Consider the following 13,981-nt stretch of genomic DNA (forward strand, 5'->3'; position numbering starts at 1 on the left):
TATCGTGAAAAATGTCGGAAAAGTTACCCTAGTACGGAACCCTCGGTGCGCGAGTCTGACTCGCAGTTGGTTTTTTTTTAAAATCTCATAAACTTTTTATCTCATTTGATGAAAGAACTTTCTAATCTTATAAAACTGAAGTAAACCACCTATCATAAATACATTTAGTAATCACTCAGCGCAGGCAGAGTGAAATATTTGGTTTCAGAGAGTTGCCCTCTACCCTTTGAATCCACCACTAGCCATATTCGTGATTTGGTGATGATATCCATGATTTTCAAATTTGTTGTGACCCCTTAACCAAATTTTTTTGAAAACTAAATTATTTTTCTGGCATTGTTAAAATTTTGTATCTCACGTTTTATCAATTACTATATTATTTTGAAGGGCTCTCCGAACCAGGAAGATTTAAAACACTTTTTAATCTAATAAAACTGAAGGGGATTTCAAATAGAATATTTTTCATATAAGTAAATAAAACACTGACATATTATGATAATAAGGTTTCTTGTTCGATTAATGCTAGTTTACAATAAGATTACTTTACCATTTCCTTATGTATTAGAATATCAATTACTTGTATGTTCACAATGTACAATATGTATTTTTAATGTGGCATTTCACATCTCGCGAATGAGAAAAGGAGCTTAGATGATTCACTAACACTAGTTAGTCGTTTGGTTTGAAAATATGGCGTTAGAGTAAGAAAACAAAATGCCTACCTATCTAAACTAAGACTAAAATGGACTTAAGTACCTATACAAGTACGCTAAAACAGGTGTGCCATAAAAAAAATTACAGTTCTTTTTGGTGCCGATACGAAGCACCCGGCCTCACTAAACGTCCCGGGAATTAAAATTGAAACCTTGTGTCAAATGGTCTTCGTGTTGACAGATATCGTATCACTAACATGTAGCTACTAACTGCTGCTATCAGGCGAAAATCAAGTTTCTTCAAAAATTGCAGGTCTAGCGTACTTATATTAGTACTTACTTCAATGGTACTAAACTATAAAATAATAGTCTGTCGTTAGACCATCTATGGTCGTTTTCTCAATCGGAAGATGCCAAATGCCACCAATGTTCGTCCTAAAGTTAAATTCTGAAAACAGTCCGCCGCCGGGCCGCCGACCGCAAGGGCACTTTGAGATAACATCGCTGAAATTATATTACAACGAAAACTAATATCGAACAATCTCGTTTTGATACCACACTTTCACATCACGCGAACACGACATAATTTGTTTCATTGTTTTTATTCTTTAGTATAAAAATACGCACATTTACAACATTATTTTTTGAAACAGCAGCGTTTGAAACGGTAGGTAGATACGTGTGAATTGTAACTATCGCAAATTCTTAGACGCCTTTTACAATAATAAAAACACTACCTACTTAAACAATAATATAATAATAATGATAATAAATGAAATTATTAATAGGTATATTTGTGGCACTCAAGCATCATCCAAGCCTGCGCAAGCATCATACAAGCCTTGGATGATGCTTGAGTGAGAGACTACGAAGCGGAAACATCAGCTTTGCGGCGGTTCCTCCCACGATATTTTAATGGATGATGCGCAGATGTGGCCGTATCTTTACAAGGTTCGTGAATTATTGTGATACTGCACAAATCGCTAAAGTTTTTTGAAATAGGTAGTTCTAATGTTCAGCTGGTAAAATAATAAAAATCCAATAATTTTCGTTAATAAATTACATAATTTCGGATTTCTGGTTTTTTTTCTTCTTCGTGTGTTTCATCAGTATCTTTCACCTGAAATGAAACATCTGAACTTTCTCTGAATACAAAATGAATCAAAAGTGACAATAAAATGAGACAACTATTAGAGTAAGCATTCACTTTGAATGAACCATCTTATATCACCTTTATAATGTAGACGTCAAATAGGTAATGTTTGGATGATACATAAAAAGTATGAAGAATTTAAGTTACATAATAAAAACATTTAAATAATTATTATACTGTAATACATACAGTATGAAATATCTGTGTTTTCACATTACCATAATATTATGTACCTACTCGTACATACAATCATGATTTCAACATTTATGATCTGAGAATAATGAAGACTGTCAACTTAATACGTCCACATAATCGAGATTAAACTCTGCAAGCCATCGATGTATATGGATTAGCCTTTCCCATACAATTCCGTCCGCAAAAATACGCTTGAATTTTACGTCATCGTCATTGACAACGTCAATAGACTTTTGCAAATTCTATTGACTTTTTGAGCGCGGTTTTTATCTTCGAAGGGCCTATTCATATACATCGATGCGCAAGCACATGTACAGATTTGAAAACAATTAATTATTACAAATTTATTCGATGCTTTCAGTATTTCTGAAACTTCGTTTTCTCCAAATACATTTAGGACGAAGTTTTTAAACGTTGTATCTCTTGTGTTGCGTTTTTAAACAGTTAGTTAAGTTTATTGAGCTATATTTGGGCATTGCTAAATAATATCTATTTGTAATATTTTGTGCGATAAAGTACAAAAAGGGTTCATAAGTTATAAGAAACTTTGTAAATTGTAATACAAGAAATGATAAAAATGATCAATGAGTGAGAGAAAAAGTAGGTAGGAATGTATCGACAGGTGAAATAATTTCCCCAAGATAATAAATTATGGACCTCCAGCACGATGGGCCGATGATATTAAGCGGCTGGATGAGGAAGGCTGAGGACCGGGTGTGGTGGCGCTCTATTATAGGGAAGGCCTATGTCCAACAGTGGACGTCCACAGGCTGATGATGATGGTGAATAAATTATGACAATCACATTAGTTTATTCTGTGCTATTCGTAGTTCACATTACCTTTTTAAAGATTTGTATCTAAAACTTTTGAGCAATGATAATGAAAAAATGTATACGGCTGCGTCCAAAGAAACACGTAACGAATTAAGAGGATAGAAGCAGACGTCCTTGCCAAGTCCATGGGAAGAGAAAACAAGCTTAAATTGTTATAATCCGCCAAAACAGACAAATCTGTATAGTACAATGCAGCATGCGACATGCACCGCCCGCCGCCATCGCATCGTCTTGCTACAAAAACATAGTAGAGGAAAATCAAGCAAGCAATACGCAGGACTTCGTCTGTGTTGGTGTTTGCTGGCGCGGCCGGTGGCCGGGTTTTGAGTTTTACTGGTGTTTTTGGTGGTGGAACTGACTGGGAAGCGCTCTAAAGGGGTGCCGCGCGTGTGTCGGCGAGCGCCGGCACAGACAAAATCCATACTTATATACTTAGTTTCCCTAATTTGTAAATAACTACAAACTTGACATTAGCTGATCTTTGTAAAGCCAGACGAGAGAGAAGAAAAGCAATATGCACCACACAAAACCTAACAAATTTTCTTAAACAGCGTATGTTTCACTCCAATACCGCAGATTCCTCAGTAGATGTAGACCTTACACATTCGCACACACTGTACGTCATCATCATCATGATCATCATCAACCTATCGCTGGCCCACTACTGATCATGAGTTTCCTTTCAGAATGAAAATGGTTTTGGTCGCAGTCCACCACGTCGTTGGCCAAGTGCAGATTGGCAGACTTCACACACCTTTGAGAACATTATAGAGAACACATCCATACTAATATTATAAATGCGAAAGTGTATCTGTCTGTCTGTCTGTCTGTCTGTCTGTCTGTCTGTCTGTCTGTCTGTCTGTCTGTCTGTCTGTCTGCTACGTTTTCACGGCCCAACCGCTGAACCGATTTTAATGAAATTTGGTACAGACTTGGAATACATTCCGGGGAAGGACATAGGCTACTTTTTATTCCGGAAAATCAAAGAGTTCCCATGGGATCTAAAAAAATCGAAATTCACGCGGGCGAAGCCGCGGGCATCCTCTAGTAGGTAAATAAGTTCCTTCACGGTGAAGGATCACCGTTAAAGCAAGCTAAGTAAGTATATTTAATTGCTTAAAACGCCGACATGACTCATTAGGTAGTGAGAGATCGAACCCTGGACCTCCGAATAGGCCAACGTTTTAACTATTAGCTTTGTTAATTGTAAAGTACTGGTCCACTATAATATTAGTCTGCATCTCCCGAGGATGCTTCGGTGTCGAAGTAAAACGTACGTTGAGTATGTCAGATGAAGACTTGTGTGGTATTGACCAATGTAGAGGCACTAGTAAATAGGCATTTTCGAGCTACGCCGTGTGAGCCGTAGCGAGTTTGGTTAGTTGCCCCTAGCCTCTTGTAGCGTGTTGTTGTTTCCAAAGAAATTGTAACTTTAAATAGTGAATTATAATATATATTTTTTTAGTGTTCATTTCTTTTGTTTTTCTTTCTACCCTGGTAGAGAACACGGCGCTATATATACATCAAATATCTGTACAAATATACTTGTACATTGGTGACTCGGACTTTGAACTACCAGGGTAGCGCGTGTTAATTTTATTAAAATAAAGTAACGTAACGTAAGCTAGGGCAACTCAAGTTAACACGTGCAAGGAAGTGAAAAACTAAAAAAACTGTAAAAATGGCGCAACCTACGACAGTAGTGAAGGACGAAGACACGTATCTAGCGTCGATATCTCTCACGTCGAAGATCCCGGAGTTTTGGACCGACCAACCTAGGGTCTGGTTTATCCAGCTGGAGGCAATACTGGCACCACAAAAACAAGGAGATGCATCCAAGTATAACATAGTGGTATCCAAGCTGGGTAAGGATGTCATACAACAGGTGACGGACATCCTCATCAATCCTCCGGAGGTGCGTAAGTACGAGGTACTTAAAGAAAGGTTGCTGAACATATATGAAGAGTCGGAGAACCGTCAAATACAGAAGCTCATCGGGGAGATGGAACTGGGTGATCAGAAACCCAGCCACCTCCTCCGAAAGATGCAGGATCTGGCCAGAAGTAAAATTAATAATGAGACCCTAAGCGTATTATGGCAGAATCTGCTACCAGCAGCAGCACGAGGCGTTCTGGCTGCGACAGAAGCTAAAGATCTAGACAGACTAGCCGTGATTGCTGACAAAGTAATGGAAACTATGAAGTCCCAACCGATAGCAGAAGTGGCAGTTAAGGAGGCGGTACCCGGAAATTCTTCGATGGCAGCTGAAATAGCCAGGATACATGCAAGGTTGGACCAGCTGGACAGGTCCAGACACAGTTGGCGAGGCAGGCGAGGTCGCGGAAGGTTCCGTGGTCGTTCGCGTTCCCGAGGACGAGAGGACAGCAGGTCCAGACGTACCCCGGATAGCCCGGACTGGCTCTGCGTGCATCATTTTAGATACAGGCAGAGAGCTAATCGCTGCGAACAGCCGTGCACCTGGAATACGAAGCAGGAAAACTAGTGGAGATGCAGGTGGAACCGGTGGGTACCTGCGTCGAATTTGGGAACCACCGTTTATGTATTACGGATAAAGACAATGGTATACGTTATTTAATAGACACAGGTGCGAACATTTCAGTGTTGCCTAAAAGTTATAAATCAGTGTGTGACAGTGCAATGAATAATAAATACAAACTTTATGCCGCGAATGGTAGTGAAATACAAACTTTCGGAACAAAGACTCTAGTGTTAAATTTAAGATTGCGTCGTGCGTTTAAGTGGACTTTTGTAATAGCCGACGTTAAACAACCCATTTTAGGAGCGGATTTTTTAGCTAAGTATAATTTGTTAATAGACTTAAGAAACAGACGATTGTTAGATCAAGAGACTAACATGTATGTAATTTCCACTATAGTAAACTCGGAGCATTCATCTATTTTTACTATAGCCGAATCGCATCCATGTTATTCTCTTCTAAGTAGGTTCCCAGAATTGACAATGCCAGCGACGTTCAAAGAACCACCACGTCACAGCGTAAGACACCACATCGAGACTTCAGGACCTCCGGTGCATGCGCGCCCAAGGCCGCTGCCGCCGGACCGATTTAAAAAGGTAAGAGAAGAATTTCGCCTTATGCAGGAAATGGGTATTTGCCGCCCGTCAAAGAGTGCGTGGGCGAGTCCTCTACACGTTGTACCTAAAAAAGATGGTAATATAAGGCCGTGTGGAGACTATAGAGCGCTGAATGCAATTACGAAGCCTGATAGATACCCAATTCCTCACATAAAGGATTTTACGTTTATTTTAGCCGATAAGAAAGTATTTAGCAGGATTGATATTAACCGAGCGTATCACTTTATTCCGATAGCAGAGGATGACGTGGAGAAAACAGCTATCATTACACCTTTTGGTTTGTTTGAATGGCCATGTATGTCTTTCGGTTTAAGAAACGCAGCACAAACATTTCAACGTTTCATGAATAATTATGTCTTACAGGATTTAGAGGCAAATTTTCAACAAAATAACCCGGATTGCGCAAATTATAAAGCAGAATTTGTTTTTTCATATTTAGATGATTTAATAATAGCTAGCGAAAATAGTTCGCTTCACGAAAAACATTTAGAGGCCGTTTTTGAAAGATTACAACAAGTTGGACTAACTATTAATTTAGCGAAGTGTGCGTTTTCACAAGATAAAGTCGAGTTTTTGGGTCATGAGGTGTCAGCCAGTGGCTTAAGGCCGTTGTCAAGCAAGGTCCAAGCCATTGTAGACTTTCCCAGACCGAAAACGGTAGAGGAACTTCGTAGATTTCTAGGCATGGTAAATTTCTATAGAAGTCATTTGCGTCAGGCAGCCGAATATCAAGCTGAATTAAATAAATATCTTCACGGAGCAAAGAAACGTGACAAAAGTAGTATAGTGTGGACAGAAAGTGCTATTCAAGCTTTCGAACAATGCAAGTTGAATTTACAGAACGCTGCTTTGTTAGCGTATCCGATAACAGGTCAAGTGCTTGCTATAATGGCAGACGCGTCAAATAGTTGCGTTGGAGGCACATTGCAACAAAGAGTAAATAACGAATGGGTTCCGTTAGGTTATTTTTCGAAAAAATTGACTGACACGCAACAAAAGTACAGTACCTACGACAGGGAGTTACTTTCGCTTTATTTGTCAGTGCAATATTTTAGGAACATGTTCGAAGGTAGAGATCTCGTTTTGTATACAGATCATAAGCCGTTAACGTTTGCGTTTAAAAAGCTAAGTAGTAGTAAAGAAACGCCGCGAAGGACCCGTCAGTTATTATTTATTAGTGAGTTCACGACGGATATACGCTATACAAAAGGCGAAGAGAACGCGCCCGCGGACGCGTTATCGCGAGTTGAAACAATTTCGTGCCCGTCTGTACTTGACTTCACAGAAGTGGCTCTTGCGCAAGCGAACGACAAAGAGCTCACAGAATTGCTAGGAACAAAAAACGGTAACACGAGACTAATAAAAATTGACTTGCCGAGTGTAAATAAGCCCATTGTTTGTAACTTGCGAGGCGATAAGGCTAGGCCTTACTTACCAAAACAGTTTAGGCGTATCGCATACGAAGCAATACATAACATCAGCCATCCTGGCATTAGAACAACAAGGAAAATGGTAACTAATAATTATTTTTGGCCTGGGATGAATAAAGATATAGGTATTTGGGCTAGGTCGTGCATAGAGTGTCAAAAAGCAAAGGTTCACAGACACACTATGTCACCTTTAGGGCAATTTGCAAAAGTAGATAGAATGTGTCATTTACACATTGACATTACAGGTCCATTCACTATTTCAGAGGAAGGCTACAGGTATTGTCTTACAATGATAGATAGAGAAACGGGTTGGCCGGAAGCATTTCCAATTAAAGATATTTGTGCGAAGACAGTAGCCAAACTCGTGTATGAAGGATGGATTACTAGACATGGGTGTTTTATTAATTTGAGTTCAGATCAAGGAAAGCAATTTGAAAGCAGTCTCTTTAGACAGTTAATGAAATATTTAGGGGTTCATAAGTTTAGGACGACACCGTACCATCCACAAAGTAATGGCATGATCGAACGATGGCATCGTAGTTTTAAGGCCGCCTTAATGGCGAGATTAAAGGACAATAGATCGTGGGTTGAAGAAATGCACACCATTATGATGGGACTACGTGCAGCACCACGCAGTGACACAGGGGTAAGTGCCGCGGAATTAACCTTTGGGCGAACTCTGAGGCTCCCTGGAGAATTTTTCGAACCATCGGATAGTAAGATAACAGACGGTGATGAGTACCTAAAGCAGTTGAAACAGGTAATTAGTAATTTAAGACCGAAACCCGAGACACAGAGAGACTCTCGGACTATTTTTGTACACCCTGCCTTAAAAGACTGTAAAAAAGTTTTTGTTAGAAACGATGTAATGCGTAAGTGTCTACAACCACCGTATGACGGTCCCTATAACGTCATAAAGCGGTTGGAAAAAGCATACTTAGTACAGTTACCCAATAGACAAGCACTTATTTCCATTGACAGGTTGAAACCAGCTTTTGTCCTGGATATCAAAAATCCACGACAAACGCCGGATGAAACGACATGTAAGAAAAAATGTAGATTTAGTGACGATGATGTTTTGCCGACTCATACAATCCGTACTACTCGGAGTGGGAGAGTCAGCAAAACGCCCGTTAGGTATCAGTAGAATAATTCGAGTAGTAACTAGCAATCAAGCAAATGAGTATTATGAAATAAGTATTGTAAAATGGCCCCGATCCGCATATATTATTTTTTATTAGAAAACATAACTAAACCTTATTATTGGGAGTGTTAGAGTGGTTGACGATTGTTATAGTTTATTGGATAGTGTGTAAATGTAAAATGTAATGTAACCAACATTCGAAGTGTTGAGTGCAACGTAGGCTGGATGGCGCGGGCATAGCAACAATTGTAAGTGGACTTGCCACAGCGACCCCGTCGCCACCCGCTCAAGTTCTAGTGACCTCATCTCAAGTATAATGTGTTAAGAGATGTACCATGCATCGAATCAAAGGAACACTTTAACTGGGTGACGTGTTTAAATTATGATTTGTTGGGTAAGCGGATCGGAAACATTGTTAGGGTTGTCGAAAAATAAAGAACGAATATTGTGAAATAAAATTAAGGTTGCGGAAATTTGTATTTGTTTAATTTTTATTAAGATAAAAATTTGGGGTGGTGTGATGTAGAGGCACTAGTAAATAGGCATTTTCGAGCTACGCCGTGTGAGCCGTAGCGAGTTTGGTTAGTTGCCCCTAGCCTCTTGTAGCGTGTTGTTGTTTCCAAAGAAATTGTAACTTTAAATAGTGAATTATAATATATATTTTTTTAGTGTTCATTTCTTTTGTTTTTCTTTCTACCCTGGTAGAGAACACGGCGCTATATATACATCAAATATCTGTACAAATATACTTGTACAACCAACACCACACAAACCACCACACAATACTACATTTGCTAGCTTGGTTGCTCGCTTTTCCTATTTACCTAGCAGTGGAATGGCGAGCGGTGTGTACCTACGAGTATATCGCATGCACGTTGTACCATACAGATTTGTGTTTTAGTGAATTATAGGGAATTTAAGTTACTGTACCTTGTGAAGATTAATTAAGAGGATTTAACTTTGAGTTGGACACATAATATTATCTACATAGACTTAACATGACACCCAAAATCGCTTCAAGTCTACGCAAAAAGGTGTTTTATGCGAATGTGAAAATGATGAGTTCGGACGAACTTGCCTAAACACTCTTAGTTTCAGGCTCAAGTTTGAATAGGTATCTGAAAACATGCCCTTGCCGAATAGAAAATAGTTTGTAAGTGAAAGTGTGTCTGTAACCTACCTACGTAGATCTTATTTTACAGACTCTCAGATTTATTTCATTTGCGTGAAAAGTGGATTCAGATGGAGTGTTACGCGCTAGCCAGTCAGTCAGTCAAGACGCAGCTAAGAAAGTAACGCAAAATTTTAATTCAATTTCGAAGTCAAAATGTACTTTCAGTTCCCTTGTTTCACTTTTGTAATATTTACAAAACTGTTGATTATTTATCAGCTACATACACTGTTTCAGCATTTACAAAATACCTCTTTCAGTACATTTTTGTGCTTTAAACAAATTTCGTAGAGTAAAAATTATTTCTGAAAAACTAATAACTATGAGTAAAAATTAATGTGCTTGACTAGCTTATCAATAAATTCGGTATAAATCATTCCCAATCTATACAAGACTTACTTGACACTTGCAACCATTTTAACTCTTTTCGATTCATGTATTACGTTACTTTTATATAGGGCAAATAAAATATTATAATAATAACCTTCAGGGTATAGGGCCGTCCGTATAGATTCCGATAAAACGTACACTAAGGACAAGATCTTTGACTTTGCTCGGACTTTACTAATTAGGCTGAAATGAGACAGATTTTACCACTGAAATGGTAATATACAAACACGGTGGCTTAGCAATACACATCTTCTGTGCCACACAAAATGACAGTAATTTTTACCGATTCGAAGTACCCACCGAACGTATCGAGTATTAAAAATGACACTTTATGAAATGTTTTTTGACAAAATTCTCACCACTAACATTTAGTTCCGAGTACGCCCACATGACGCTAATGTAATTATCAAGGCCCAAACTTGGGGCCCAAAATGGTAAAGTAAAGGTCAGTGTATTAGACATAAACTCCGCCCCAATTTATCTCGAAGTAAAATCTGAGAACAGTCAAAATACGCTCTATAGATTTCAGTCTTAGAGGCATTGAATGATTAAGATCGAAGCTCTCATAAGAGGGAGAAGAAATTGACAAGCTGTTCTACGTAATACATGAACGTACAGTAAAAACAAATCGGTCCTAATGATACATAGTTAGAAATATACTAGCATACATTATAAATTAACCATTTAACCTACGCAGACTTCATCATAATAACTATATAAATTGACGTAACTAAAATTCATATGTGAGACTTAAAGATTAGACTGGAATAATTTGTCAATCAATGGAAATAATAGCGAATACATTTTACAAAATATTCGTTTACGCTATTTACATTATTTAGTAATATACTAAATTTTTATATTAAGCCTAATTCCGGGAAACACCACGGCCAATTTTTTAAACAAAACAGTGTATTTCAAACATTCGCCATTCATTTTCATAATAAAGTTGAATAGATTAACATAAACTAAACGTAACACTATCAAATTACACTTTCAGAGAGGATAATTTTTTTTGAAGGATAAAGAATTTACTTGTAGTGTGCTCCAAACAAACATAGTTTGGCTTTCATATGAATAACAACCGATCAAACTCAATGAAATTATATAGATACTTTTTAGAAATTAATATCTGTGCCTGTGGTTTGCCAGATTTCCGTTAAAATATTTGGTTTCAAATATCACGGTCTCAAGGATTTACATACAAATCTATAACGTGTAATTTGAAATCTAAAATAGGTATTTTGATGGAAATTTGACTAACCACAGGCACAGATATTACTTTCAAAAACTTGTCTACAAAATTACATGGAGTTTAATTAATTATAATTATAATGAAAACTATGTATGTATGGAGAACGTTTTAGAGCTCGCTAGGGAAACTTCTCCTAACAAGGTCTCGCTGTGCTCAAGTGACTCACCGTTTCTGGCCAATTTTAGTTCACATAATGTTTGTGTTTTGAAGAAAGTCTTATTTCATAATTACAAAATATGGCAATAATTTCCCGTAGAAGGCAGCTGAAGAAACGCAATTTTGTATATAAATAGGTACATCTTACTTGGGATCATGCTAAATTATACTTTATACTTTACATAGTATGTACAAATAACATTACGCTTTAAAGTACGAATTTTTTTTAATGTATTTTATCACATTTTAAAGGTTGGTTAGACATGATATCCAATTAAAAGCACTAAGGGTTTTTAATGATTAATTTAGTGCTTTAACCGGAATCTTTCCACCGCATATGTTTACTAAGAATCGTATTATAAAATAACGCAATAAATACATGTAGATAGTAGGTATGCAAACTTATGATAAACAATAAGTATATTTCACGAGATCAATGTACACTATTCGACTTCGTGATAGAGAAAGATGATAATATCTTCTAATTATTTATTTATTGCAGCCGAACAGCCCGGCTAGCATGGGCAGTAGATAAAAATTATATCCCCGATTATATCCACTGATTTCTATGACATCAGTGGATAATCGGGGGATATAATTTTTATCTACTGCCCATGCTAGCCGGGCAGGATTATTTGAGCATCAATCACGAACTGAGCGCTATAATACTGTGAGGTCACAAGACAACGGCAATGGCAGTGAAAGAATCATGCCTGATAACCAATCAGTTTTGCCCTCGCTTTAAAATACGCTTTTCATTTCCCACCACACATTAAATCAACTAATTTTGACACACAATTACAATTTTAAATTGTCAATTTCAAAGTTAACAGACGAAGTTTTTTGTACTTAAAATTATATAAAGACGAGGGCTCCGTGCACGCCGATTTGGAGACGAAACTGATCAAATACGGTGTAAGGCTTCGGCACACCAAACGCAGGTTCTAGTCATAGGCAAGCCGCGCGATTTCTGACGCAAAGAACTACGACAACATCAGTGTGTACAGCGAGGGTTCAACCGTCGTAATAGCAAATGCAGTAATCGTCATTTTAATGATTTATATCGAAAATGATCGCAGGAAAGACTGGTATACTGCGCTCTAAGCAAAAATGCAGCATTCATGTGAAATTGACTGATAATAATTCTTAGTACAGATGCAGTAATGATTATGCACAAGTATAAAATGCAATGCTTACTTACGCTTTTAATACAAAGTTAGTTGGCATGCAGTATTCATCTTATCCACTAGTAACACATGCAGTACTCGCGTTTTGGCTGCATTTTAATATTGCACTTTACAACATATATTTTTTTACAGCTTCATTTCCACTTAAGTGGAACGAAGTTAAGCGGACTCGTGTTTTAGCGAATCAAATTATTGAGAAAATAACAATAAACTGACTCATTTATTGAACACGTCTCCGCTCAGCTCCATTTCGGAGGAAACGAACCCTTGCTCTAACTTATTGAATGTATGCCAGTGCCATCGTGATGGCAAAGAAAACTACTTATGACACCATTGACTTGGGTACAGTGTTTAGATAGTTAAAGATGTTATTATGAGCTATACTGAGATCAGAAGAGCGAGAGGCCCTTAACAAGATGGTCTGATGGTCTATATAGATACCGGAATCCAATTTATGGTTAGTAGATACATTTCAAGCACATGATCACAAAGACGGTTATTATTAACTCTGTGAAATCAATTGACAAATAAGTAAAATGACTGTTACTTAATTATTAGTTTCAATTAGTGAAAAATCTTTGGCCGTCTTAATTTCCCCGAAAAAACAATTTTGCAAATACTGCATTTGCCATTACGACGGCAGTACTGCCGTCCTTTGCATCGAAAAGTGCGCCATTTCAGAAAACTAACTGACCCTCGTTTAGTGTTGTGACTTGTGAACGTTTTATGCTTCAGCGGCGCGGCGGCAGGCCTGAAATGGCGAAGGGCGCGCGTGGTGCGCGGGGTGAGGGGGCGGCGGCGGCGGGGGCGCCCGGGCCGCGCGCCGTCATACGCCGTCCAGCTGCCGCACCCGCACGTCCTGCGACGCGCACATGTCCGGCGCGAACGGCAAACACGTGAAGTAGGCGCACGCCGTACACTCGTACGCCGGTGCCGCGTAGAACAGCGCGATCAGTGCGCACAACATCGCTGCGGCCGACACCAAACACACCCACACCAGCACAATCTTCCTCCGTCTCTCGTATGGCCCGAAAGTTATGAACGGCAACAACGCGTACGCGAGCAGAAACCCAAAGACGAATCCGAACACATGGGCGAAATTGTCGATCCAAGGCAAAAGGCCTAGCAAGAAGAGCGCTATCGCAATTCCTATGAGTTTTAAAAGGGCTCGCCGAGGATGCCTCAACAGCGGCCACGCACCAATAACTTCTACTATTAAACACGCGAGCAACCCGAAGTGAGATCCTGCTGGTCCAACCTGAAAATGAAATTGAGCTTGGTTAGTAAGTCTAAAGATTT

General features: G+C 38.6%; 1 protein-coding gene across 2 annotated transcripts in view; it reads right to left on the reverse strand.

Annotated features, from left to right (window-relative positions):
* Positions 1–12,102: 12,102 nt before the first annotated feature.
* The window catches only part of LOC123871922 (inactive rhomboid protein 1), a 145,481-nt gene continuing 143,602 nt past the window's right edge, over positions 12,103–13,981 (reverse strand). For both annotated transcript variants that reach the window (XM_045915973.1, XM_045915972.1), the window contains one exon: positions 12,103–13,940. In XM_045915973.1, coding sequence (XP_045771929.1) covers positions 13,509–13,940 — 432 coding nt within the window. In that variant the 3' untranslated portion in view covers positions 12,103–13,508. The remainder of the gene's footprint in view (positions 13,941–13,981) is intronic.

The sequence above is a fragment of the Maniola jurtina genome, chromosome 14, assembly GCF_905333055.1.
Source record: "Maniola jurtina chromosome 14, ilManJurt1.1, whole genome shotgun sequence".
NCBI classification, from domain to species: Eukaryota; Metazoa; Arthropoda; class Insecta; order Lepidoptera; family Nymphalidae; genus Maniola; species Maniola jurtina.